At 37.4% G+C, this 12929-nt stretch overlaps 1 protein-coding gene across 4 annotated transcripts in view; it reads left to right on the forward strand.

The window, feature by feature from the left end:
* LOC128012115 (teneurin-1) overlaps positions 1–12929 on the forward strand; it is a 134663-nt gene that overhangs the window by 52527 nt on the left and 69207 nt on the right. For all 4 annotated transcript variants that reach the window (XM_052595124.1, XM_052595140.1, XM_052595115.1 and 1 more), the window contains exons 4-5: positions 8108–8345; positions 12625–12863. In XM_052595124.1, the coding sequence (XP_052451084.1) occupies positions 8108–8345; positions 12625–12863 (477 nt within the window). The remainder of the gene's footprint in view (positions 1–8107; positions 8346–12624; positions 12864–12929) is intronic.

Below are 12929 nucleotides of genomic sequence, written 5' to 3' on the forward strand. Positions count from 1 at the left end.
CCACTCTCTCTCTCCTGTTGGTTAATCATTAAGGACTGTCATAATTTCACTGTGTGTGTGTGTGTGTTTTGGCAGTGTTGTCGGAGAGGTGCTTTGAAGGTAATGTGAAAGGGAACGGTGTAGCTTGGGTTTTAAAGAGCTGATTTGAAGGATGGTGGTTGGATTTACTAAAAATATTCCTTTTTTTATTTTTATTTTTTCAACAACATGAGCTTAGAATCTTTGCCGGCGTTCAACAAGCTCAAGTGACTCATCCTCATAGCTTATGAACTTATTTGCATCGTAATGTTTTAAATATGCCAGACAGACTAAGACATAAACACACAAATTATTCACTTCTTGCTTTTATACAGTAACTCACCCAAAAGAAAGAAATCTTTACACACACTGGTTTCCATCAAAATCATTTTAGTCAGTCACCGAAGATGCAGATGTGCTTTCCAGAGTAATTACAAAGCGATTTCCTGTTATTTCCTTTTTCTTTAAAAGTACATTTTTTGCCACTTTACTTGATGTGTTCCTTTTAAACCATTAAAGGTCATTATTGTCAAAGGGGAAATCACACAAAATAACCAGACCAGCGCTTTCACTCAAACTATATCATCTGTCAATTTTAGTAAAAAAAAAAAGTGAGTACAAAGGTTATTTGACAAACCATGATTGTGTAATTCTCTCCCGAGGTTCAGAAAAACTCCTCCATGCACATTCGCATGCAAGCGTGGGTGAGTGTATGTCAGCGCCCGTCCCATCTCTATTAGAGCGGGGTCTTTATAATGCATGTCATTTTCCTGTCACCTCATTAAATGTCCTGTCATTAAAGTGTGTCACTTTATCTGCCATTACGCCACACACACACAAGCACAGATTTCTCCCAGAACTCCTCCAGGTCACCCTGCTGTAGGATGTCATTGTGATAAGGTGTTTTGACACTGCACCTGATGCATATGTATGTCGCACAACTGACAGCTCAGAGTCGGTAACCACCGTTGGCTTTGTTTCCTAGTGAATACACTTGCAACTTAATCACTCACACTGAGATTTTTTTGAGGTCACGTTTGCGAGTCGCCAACAAGGAGCTGTTTTATAAGCACCATGAAATAAACAATGTCTGGGATGAGCTAAGGTAACCCAGAAAAATATGTTACCTCAGTAACAAGATGTAGGTCAGCGGGGTAACTGTGCATATGTTATGAATCGGGCTACCATGCGCAACAAGTGAGGGCATCTTTGCTATCTATGTTCACATCTGTTAGGCTTTCTCAAAAGATGTCACAAGAGAGAGAGAGGAATTAATCACCCCATCCATTATTCCCCTTTGTCCATCCTCTCTCACTCTCTCTCTCTCACACACACACACACACACACACACACACACATACTCAACATTCTGTCCTTCAGATTGGGGGGGCGTCACCTGCCCTGAAGCATTATGGGAGACTCTTGGGGTTGGGGTGTGTGGAGGAGGTTGAAATGGTTTGTTTGGAATACTTAATATGACTGAAACACACACACACACACACACACACACACACACACACAAACACACACTTTCTTTCAAGCAGATTTGTAAATAGCTTGCGAATTGATCTGTGTGTTCCCACATACATTTTTCATCTCTCATTTTTCATCCCTGTGGGTGTTTGTGTCTGTCCACATGTGCATGTGTGTTTGTGTTTGATTGATGCCTCCCGAGGTGGGTGAGTTAGTCATGCAACTAATTAATGGATTAGCTTGTGAATTGAAGGCTGGACTGGTGTATACCACACACGTGCACATATACATAGATGAGAGAAATGGCGTTAAAGAATGCTGAATTTAATGATAGAGGAAGGGTTGGAGAAGGAAGACATAGGGTGGCGGGTATAACAAGCTCTTGGACCATCAAGATTTCTTTTCCAGAGACATTTAGAGTTCTACATATGGCAGGGAAGCGAATAACTGGCAGAAGATTTACTGTATGTGCTGTGTGTGCGCATGTGTGTGCGCGCGTGTGATAAAGTCTGTTGTAAATAGACTGTGTCGTATCTGATAAGCTCAATGAATAGAGCACTATAAAACAGAGCAATGAATCTATCCAGAAATTTATAGACATGCGTGCACACACAAACACACACATACATATTTTCCCTCTTTCATTCTTTTTTTTTTAGTTCATTTACTCTCTTGAGCTCAGGATCGTTTTTCAGTGAGGGATCTGCCTATAATTGGAGCAGAAATGTTTTTTGGACAAACAAGGACAAACAACTGCAACAGTAAGGGAAGGAAAAAATGGATGGATAGACAGATACAAGGTGTGAAAATAAAGCACAGGGCTGATGTAGATAAAATAGGAGGGATGTCCAGTTGTAAAGTTTTATTGTGGGAGAGTTTGGACGGCAAAGGTCCCTCCAGGGGCCTCCTGCTCCAGCGGCCGGTTGTTAGACTGCATAAAAACAGATGTGACTTAAGCATAAAAGAAGAGCAGCTGAGTGAGAATGATCCAGCAGGCATGTGGGTAGTTGATATATCAGCACGTATAAAACCAAGGTAGACCTTATCTCCGAGGTACCATGGTGGCAGTGGGAGAGCATCTATAAGGTTTCACGGCAGAAGTCACGGCGGTAAAGGTAGAGTCAAAGACTATCACAGAGGGATCAGAGAATGATTCACAGCAGCAGCAGATGTGGTGCCGAAACCCATCGCAGACACCCTGCACTGGGATTCACAGCAGATGTTTCTTTGTTTAGCAGTTTTCCACGAGTTGTTAATATGCCAGAGCCTCAAGTGTGAAATTTAGATTTTTTTGTGGTGTGCGCAGATCAGTGGTGTCAATCAATCCGAAAATAATTAAATAGAAAACAATCATTGCAAGTACGTTTACATTTAATTACAAAAATTTCCCCACAAGGTGCTATATTTGCAGGGTGTGGTATGTGTTTGTATGTGTGTGTTTTATGATGTGTGAACAAGACCAGCTGGTAAGGGTAAACAAAGATAAAAGCTCAGTTAAAGCCAGCGGTGCGCCCTTGAAATGTGTCCCTGTTGAGCCTGACTGAGAGGAAGAGAGAGAGAATTGAATGTTACACTTCATGAAATAAAGTAATAAAGAAAATAAATCATCTACTTGTTTTTTTTTTTTTTTTACAATTCTGTTTTTTGACTTTTGAAATACTAGTAACTAATGATAAAAATCTGTTAATTTACTTCAGTGTCATTAAAATTTTAAATAAACTCTTAAATAAACAGCAGGGCTGGTTGCATTTCTCTATTCAGTCACTTACAAAATTTTCTGTTAGTCACACAATGCAGTAGAATGCAGGCAGACATTATGCAAACGTGTTACTTTGTGACGTAGAGCCATAACAGAATAAGATTCAAATTCCTGACGACTTGTTTATGCGATCACTAGCCGCCACTTTTTTTGACAATAACTTTATTTATCGTACACTGTAGCAGTGGTGTGTGTTCACTTCTCACTGCTGTGTGTGTGCACTTGGATGGGTTAAATGCAGAGCACCAATTCTGAGTATGGGCTACTATACGACTTTCACTTCATTAAGTTACTGCTTGATTTTTACCATACATTTCTGCCATATGTACATCAACTTGAGATAATCACTAGTGATAAGCTATTGCTAAATATAATGTAGAAACATAAACATTGTGAAAAGCGGTATACAAATTTGAATTGAATGTCAAAATCTTGACCCCACGAATAGTTATTGTATGCTATCTGCGAGATTTTTGCATTGTAGTTTTATAGTTTACAAATATATATATATATTTATTTATTTGAAACTCTGATTTTAGAAGCCTGTTGTTATGATAAGTTATGATGAAAAAAAATGCAGAATTTATATGTTGAAAGTCTAGTAACAGATTATTAAAAAATATATGGCAGAGTCTTGGGATTAAGCCATCGATTCAAGTTTTAAATGGGGGTATAATTTCAAGCACACAATCCGTCTTGTGGCGTGTAAAGTGAAACGAGGGATGTTTGTCAGAATTTGCCTCGGATCTATCGAACATGTGTCATAATAAGGTGTCCTCTCTGACAGATGAAGATTTGAGGATGTGAGGGTGGTGGAGGGTGTCATGTATCTGAGGAGACGGCTGTGGGGTCGAGATGGAACTGTGAATTTCCATAAGTGAAACAGATTGATTTTCTTAAAGTCATTTTGTAGTAAGAGGGATATTTAATAACAGTTTTATGGCTATAAGGTTTCCACCGTCTCTCTCATGCACACACACATTACCTCGCATTATTTTTTGATAACTTGATCCTCTCTTGGTTTTTGTATCGGTTCGGAGAGAGCATTGCATAATAAGAGCTAGAGAGGAAGGATTAGATAGTTCTAGAGAAAGGTGCAGAGCGCTTATAGGGCGAGGATGAATTATATAGCTCTGTATTCAGGTGTCTTCAGTGCAATCAGTGTCATACACACGTTTAAATAAGTGTGTGTATGTTTGCCACTTTCAGTCAAAGGTTTCTGCACTGGATTATGAGGGCCAAGCTCTGTTGCCATGGAGACAGCCAGGTTAATGGTCCTTTGCTGTGTGCGTTCATGAGTGCGTGTCTGTTTGATTTTATGTATTAGTGCTTATGTGTGTTAGTCCAACGTGAACGCTGGGTTTTCTCTGTTTATGTCTGTTTTTATGTTAGCAGCAGTTTTACCGTTGCTCTGTTCGTGACACTGCATCTCAAAAAGACAGGGTTGAAGAAACAATTGTGACACTGACACCAACCTAGCGACACACACACACACACACAACACACAAAACTTCACATTAGCTCTGCACCTCGGCAAGACTGATCATAGTGTTGTCTCATTATTGTGACGTTCATTATGTATGTGTGTATGATTGGGCAGTCTTTTATTTTGTCATTAGGAATGCTGTATATATATATATATATATATATATATATATATATATATATATATATATATATATATATATATATATATATATATATATATATATACAGCATTCCTAATGACAAAATATATATATATATATATATTTTTTTTTTTATGCATTAAAAAAAAGATCTGTAGTTGATGTTAAAAGCTCTTTTCATAGAAATCGGATGTGTTTCTTTCAGTAGTATGTGTCGGATGGACTATCATACGCTAGCTCTGTGTGGATGTAATGATAGCTGTGCCAGCTGTATGCTTTCATGCATAAAAGTGAGCAGTTTAAGTGAATTATTTTGGAGGGGGTATGGGTTTACTTAATCTTGACTAACGATAGTCTGAAATGCATAATGGATAAATAATCAGCCATAGGGGTTAATTTTCATATTCTGTCTTAATTCCATTTGGTTCTGATCTACTTTTAAAGTATTACTCCTTTTTTAATCTCAGGACTACAGATGATCACAGTATGTGTATTATTATTCATACAAAAATGCTGTAGGCCTTTTCAAAAGCTGTTTCAGACTATGTGCACAAACCCTTTGATTTTTCTTGTTTAATAGCCAATGGGATGATAAACTGGTTATAACTGAAGCTGCATTGTTGTTGTTCCATGGAATATCTAACCAGCATTCTTTTTTATTATGAAGTTTGTCTTATTTTCATTTAAACTGTATATTTTTTTTCTAAATTAATAGCCACACAACTTCCATACTCTGTTATGATTTCTACATTCTCTTGTCGCATATAAAATTATTGAAATAACCTTTTGTGTAATAAAAATAATGTCTATATGTCTAGAATGTCCAGAGATAGACAGATGGGTAGACAGAACATAGATAGATGTGTGTATTTGTGCGTGCTGGTGTATAAGAAGGAAATGTCTCTGTGTTTTATTCGCCGCTGGATCGATGAAGGATGGTGCTTTGATTACATTATCTTCAGAGGTCTATTCCCATTCAAACCAATGTGCATTTACACTGTCTATAACATCATACATTCTCATAGATCAGAGACTTAATTTAATCAACAAATCCAATCTAAATCAATGCTGTTCGCTCTCAACTCCACAGCCAAGTGAAATACAGTGCACAGTTCTAAGTGCATTAGATAATGGAGAAGTGATTTCAGGAAGAGAGAGGTGTTTGCTGGGTGATCTTAAATCAAGTGCACAGTTTTGGGAGGTTTGTGTGTGTGTGTGCGTGCGTGCGTGTGTGTGTGTGTGTGTGTGTGTGGATTCCCAAAGTTCTACCACCATGCTTCTTGCGGCTTTTGCCCACAATCACATCAGCTCTGTGGCTTTGCATTAGAAAGTGCAAAATAGTTTATAAAGAGTGTTAATTTGAGTGGATTTTATCTAGTTTCTGAGGTGATGGAGGGAGTAAAAGACCTCTTATGTAATGTAATCCTTGAGCTTTAAGAGTGAAGTTTCCTAATTGAATTTATTTTGGCTGCTCTCTTTGTGTCTGGGTCCATTCATTCAGATTGAAATTTAGAGCTTTGTGTGGACATATGTGTGTGTTTTATGTGCATCTTTGCCAAATCTCCAAATAGAAAGTGTTCTTCTCAGATTAGGAAGTAATTTTGGTTCTCAGAAGAGATTGGGTGAAAGGCATGAAATGAAGGGACAAAAAGGGAAGGGAAAAAAATAACAAAGAGAGAATCTCTAGCTCACTAAAACAGATAGATAAAGTCAAGTTAAGTCAAGTCACCTTTATTTATATAGCGCTTTAAACAAAATACATTGCGTCAAATCACCTGAACAACATTCATTAGGAAAACAGTGTGTCAAACAGTGTGTCAATAATGCAAAATGACAGTTAATAAACCCACTGAGAGCAAAATGGAATTAGAAGGGAAGGAACAGACGCTTTTGTACGTGTGTGTGTGTGTGAGTATATCCTTTTTTTTCAGCAGGGTTAGTTCAGCAGAAGGTATAAGACCCTAAGCTTCATTTTAAATGAAAGGGAAGATAAAATGATGGGAAAACGCAGCATGTGTCCAGGTGATGCAACATCAGATGGAGTTTCTCTGTGGTGTCAGATGCAGACACTTGTGGACGCTTGTTCTGATGCTTTTATGGACCATTCAGCTTGTTGTAATTCAAGCTTTAAGCTTAAGTATCTAAGTAGAATGTGTTGTTTTGCAAAGATAATAAGACCACTGAAAGAAAAAAGTTTAAGTAACAACACTTGAAGCCTATGCGAATTATGCGGTTTCAAGATAATTGTTATAAAGATAAGCTATATAAATAATTACATATTTAATGTCTGAATTCTTTATATATAGTAATATATTTGTCTTAATATGCTTATAATGTTGTAATGTAGTTCTTGGGGTATATACTGTGTATAATGTAGTACTTGCATCTTTCAGCAAATATTAGTAATAAATTCTACTTTCGATAACGCATTTCTCAGGTTATGTTTCCCATGAATAAAAGAAAAGTATTTGCTTTAGTAATTTTAATCATATTTAGTTGTAGGCTTCAATTGTTGAGCTCAACAAATGTGCCCAGTGGGCTAATGTTTGTTTACAAACTTGAGTCTTTATGTGTTTTAGAAAGGATGATAAAACTTCCTTAGTATGACAATTTTATGGAATGATCAAACAATTAATTGATTATCAATTTAACACATTAGGTAAAACTTTGATATTGTATGATTTTTATTGTTGGATAGACGAGTGGTGGGACAGGCCAAAATCACAGGTTTCACAATCACAAAACTAATTTCATTTCAAGCTTTGATAATCTTTAGTCAGTCTTTTTGTTAGATAATAGTTTATATAGCATATTTAAGAAAAAGTAAAGGAAAAAGATGCCAATTTGTACCCTGTTCGTAGCCATTTTCAGTACCTATTTGTGGATTCATATTTAAAGAGTTTAATGCAGTACAATGCACATGATAACACATTCAATAACTCAGCAAATTGGATGCTGATTATGTGTTATAATGCATTATACTTTTATATACATTATAAATGAGGCCATACAAATGATTACAAGCTGTAGGGCATTAAAATGCATAAAGAATAGCTGCAAAGTGAAGTGTTACTAAAGGTTTTTTGAGTTTGACAAGAAAATAGAGTCTGTACAAGAAACGGGAGAAGGATTTTTAAAAGGATCCATTTCTCTCTCAGGAAATGGACACTTCGAAGACTATCATTAAATATTATAATTAAATCTCTTTTTCATTTCTTTTCCTATCAAGATCTACCTTCCAGCCCTGTGGCTCAGTTCACCTTTCGACCACTGCCCCCTCCGCCTCCCCCACCCCACGCTTGCACCTGCGCCCGTCCAGCACCGGCCCCCCTTCCAGAGCTGGTGCAGAGGAGCACGCTTCCCGCTCGATGCCAGCCACTGGACTCCGGGAACAAAGCTGGACAGGATGACAACGGGCAGACGCACAATACCTGGGCACTGAACAGCAACATACCACTAGAGACAAGGTGAAAATATAAACGCGTACATTTGTTTTTCTATAGAAGTGGGGTCGATTCGATTGAGGTAATGATTTTTTCTTTTTTTTACGTGTAAGTCCCTTAAAACTACATAACCTTCCTAAATTTACATTTAGTGTTTTTTGAGGCCATTATCCTCAGTTCTTCATTGAAATCTAAATTTGGCCCTTAACAGACTTAAGTTAGGAAAGTTTCCAAAGAAACCCCCAACTGATTTTTAAAGTTAAGCGTGATGATAAAATATACACAGGAATGACTAATTCTTCAAGACAAAGAGAACGTGCATGAGTTGAGTATGTGTTTGTCTGTGAACGACAGATGGAGAGATATTATGATGATGATGGTGATGATGATGATGAAGATGAAGATTGAGGGTTGATCTACTCTTCTGAAAGAGAGAAATGGGAGAGTAAATAAATGATGAAGGATAGACGTGTCTGCTTTGAGGGAGGAAATGAAGCTGTCTTGCTGGGTTGATTGTCTTACATGCACACAAACCCCAAAGATATTGATGAAAATGAAAGCTGTGTGCGCGTGCATACATATGAGCGTGTGAATGTCGGCTTTTCTAGATTTCCAGCAAGGTGAATTTGGCAGTAGCGGTCAAACTTATTTTGATTGAGAAGTTGAGCAAACAAGCGTAGCTGTGTCACATATCCGCTCTGATGCTGACAGCTGTTATGTACCTGGAGAGATGTTTATTGTTTTATGAAGATTTGCCGTGTTGGTCAAGCATGTAGTTTTCTTTGTCATATTGTGATTTAATAAAGCCACCATTATCCAAATCCAGCTGCCTCCTAACAACAACTATTAACAGATTTCAAGTGCTCTGAACTACACTAAGCACTGCAGCACCTTTTCAAAACTCACCGCAAGCAGCAGGCAGCAATGACATGTTTATGCTTGCAGCTATTAGAGGAATGCTGGGTAACTTAACCCTTATGTATTTTTCCAGCAGCTCCAGTCCTGTTTTTCAAACATCACTTAATGCTGTTGAAAGGAGAATGAAGCGTCTGAATGAAGCCAGCAGTAGGAGTGTAGAAATGTAACCTTACACTTTGAGTTGACATGGCCACACACTTTGGATTGAAGCGGGGCACGGAGTGGATGTCACCCATTCAGATGTTTCCTTTGAGATTTTGGGGGTTAAGGAAAAGCAGATTTACCAATTTTGTAGAGTGGCTCGAAAAATCCTGCCAACTGAATGGAAAGTCCTCAGGTTAAAGGGTTTTCTGAGAGATCCGGCTCTTGGCGAGCGCTGGATGACATTGGCGGTGAATCGAGAACGTGTCATCGTCATGGTGATGTCTATACCTGCCGACATGTTGCTCTCTCCCAAATGAACATTCTCAGGTAAATCTGGATCAATAGACCAACATTAACACACAGAGATAAATCACTCCCATCAGCAAATTATTATTCCAACCACTGGCTGATTCAGTCACCACACACTCTATATGTACTGTGTACTGTATATAGTATACATTACGGTACACTATATAGTGAATGATATCAAATTATTTAGCATCATTCCCATGCAAATGTGCCCAGTTGATTTTTAAATGAAACATCCCAAAAAGTTGTCCAATTATTGTACCTAAATTTCTAATGTAGAAAAAAATTATTGTTGTGTATGACTTACACCTACTACTGTACTCAAATTTGTTTTTGATGTGCATGACCTTTGATATTTTTCACATAAACATATATATTGATGATGTTTGTATAAATATATTTAATAATATATAATATACAGTATATTAAAATATTAAATAATTAAATGTTTTCAAATATAATATAAAAAAATTTATATTCAAATATTTATGTTTATCAAGTCAAGTTGAGGCTTGCAGACAGTGGAAATGTGTGGTGATCACTGGCTGGCGTAAAACATTTTTTTTGTCTTTTCGTGCATAAGCCACCGAGAGACTACCATGTTATTTCAGTCTGAGATTTTTTGTCAGTCTTACAGTTTTCTGTGCATATGTCATGTTTCATAGTTTTTTAAAAGTGCTTTAAAAACAAGCCCCACGCTGGCCATGTAAATTCAAGGCTCTGAGGTTTCAGTGAGAAAAGCAGCCAGTGCAAATCTGATCTCTATAACTGTGATCCTCCGCGTTCACACCTGCTCTTTTCTTTCACTCTCTTCTCTTTGTTTTCTGAGTGTTAATTGTTACTTATTTATTCTACAGTAAATAAAGACAGGATTAGTTCTGCATGTCTAAGTGTGAAATTAACTTTCTCTTTTTAATGGCTGAGGTAAACTGTAATTTTTCTCTCAGTCTCAAGCCTCATTTTACCATTGCATGCTCATTTAAACGCTCCTTTCAGGGTTTTGTACGGCATCCCTGTAAGACAATATAAACAAATAACCAGAACTTGCTTGTGTGGTTCTGGGTGTATTGTGTATGGAATCGACTCGTCTTTAGTACTTGACATGTATTTAACCCTGAAACAGTATCTGCACTTTGCGTTTTTTTCTTTACATTTCGACATTTGTATTCTGTAGCTGACTGCTTTGGTTATTTAGTCGCTTTGGCTGAAAATATATTTTATCACTGTAAATTTAATGTATTCATTTCATGAAATTAATTAGATAAAAATAATGTTTACTTTTTTTTACAGACTGGGCACTGACAGGTTGGATTTTGCTAAACAAATAGATATGGGGAACATACAGACAATATATTGACATATAATGGCACTTCTTGCAATGCCACAACAATATTTTTCATTAGGATATATCTAATAAATTGTAATAGATCTAATTAATTATCCAATCTGCACATAATGTATTCAGTTTGATTAAAACTGTTCATCTGCTATCAGCCATAATTGTACTTTTATATAAAGTGCTTTTGTGAGTCTCCGTTTGCGAGCAGGGTTTTGCTAACTTTGTAGGGCCCAAATGTACCCGGAAATATAGTAAAACCTGAAACGACCTATTTTGTGGGGACCTTTGGGAACACACAACAGGGAAAACAACCCCATAAATGGGCTAAACAATGTTTCTGTAAAAATAGAAAAATGCCAGAAGCTGTGTGTTGGGGGTACGGTTTTGTTTTGGGTGTACTAATTAGTTTAATTTAAAGAACAACAGACTTGTGTGTGTGTGTGTGTGTGTGTGTGTGTGTGTGTGTGTGTCTGCGTGTCTGTGTGTGTGTGTTCAGTCTTTCACCGTAATCTTCAATCCATATCGATGTCATCATGCCTTTTTTTTTAGTCTCATCAGCATATGAACTTGTTAAATGTGTTTAGACTGATCTGTTTTTCAATGATTTTGTTCCTTTTTATTGATTGACCCTTTGTGTGTTTAGAAGAGTTGCACACATTTACCCTGGTCCAGCTTTAGCTGATGTTGCAAAGAGATCAATTTGAATCAGTTGACAATCATGTGTATCTTGGGAATTTGAAGATGTCTTCTGTTGCCTTTGGGCTTTTAACCTAAAAGCTGTAACCAATTTCCCCATGGCTATCTGTCAATCTGTCTGTCATCGTGATGACACGACTAAACGGCCATGTTTCTGCGCCCGTGTGCCTCACAGACGAACCGGTCTAGCTGCATGTCGGAATAAAAAAGAGAACTTTTGATCTTAAAATGAAAAAATAACTACAAGGGCTTTAAGAACTCGGGGAACTAACATGACATGAAGCAGTGGCAGCAGTCCTGCATCTAAAACTTCTTCAAGCTACTTTTTTGTATAATTCTTATGAAATTCTTATGTGTGCAGTTTTTATGATCACATATTATTTAAGAGACTAAGAAGTACACCTAAAATATTGCCCATATGCATTTAGGTATATTTCAATCTTAAATCTTAACATTAAAAAGTTGTTGTTTTTTTACTATTATTATTAATTCTGTTTTTATTTAGTAACTGCCCTTCCATTGTAAAATTACTTAGTGCATGACAACACCTCTGAGTAAATTGTTTTTAAGCAGGCACCCTTTAATTACTCTAAGAATGGACTCCTCTGTGTAATTAATATCATAATTAATCTAAAGGATGTTATCTAATAATGGCTCATTAATCTCTTGTGCTAAATATCTGTAATTAAATGCACGTGAGTGCAAATGACTCCAATTAGTAAACGAAGCAAGTCAGAGTGATCAGACACTCCGATTGCACCTCTCTCTTCTTTTCTCACCATCTTGCTCTCTCTATCTCTCTTTGACTCCGTCTTCCAGGTGTAATTTTAGATATTCATAAAGAAATTGATTGACGGATCAAATAGCACATAACACATTGATTTCTTTTCTTTACAGGCACTTCTTGTTCAAGCATAGTTCAGGTTCATCTGCCATCTTCAATGCGGCCAATCAGAATTACCCTCTGACGTCCAGCACGGTGTATTCGCCGCCTCCAAGGCCTCTACCCAGAACCACCCTCTCCAGACCGCTCTTCTCATTCAGCAAACCCTACCGCTGCTGTAACTGGAAATGTACGGCTTTGAGCGCCAGCGCAATTACGCTGACTCTCGCTCTTCTGCTGACGTACATCATCGGTGAGTGTCATATCTCTCCGCCTCAGTGTCTCTCTCTCTTTCTCTCCCTCTCTCTGTCCATGGCTG

Source organism: Carassius gibelio, chromosome A5 (assembly GCF_023724105.1).
Source record: "Carassius gibelio isolate Cgi1373 ecotype wild population from Czech Republic chromosome A5, carGib1.2-hapl.c, whole genome shotgun sequence".
In the NCBI taxonomy this organism is placed as follows: domain Eukaryota; kingdom Metazoa; phylum Chordata; class Actinopteri; order Cypriniformes; family Cyprinidae; genus Carassius; species Carassius gibelio.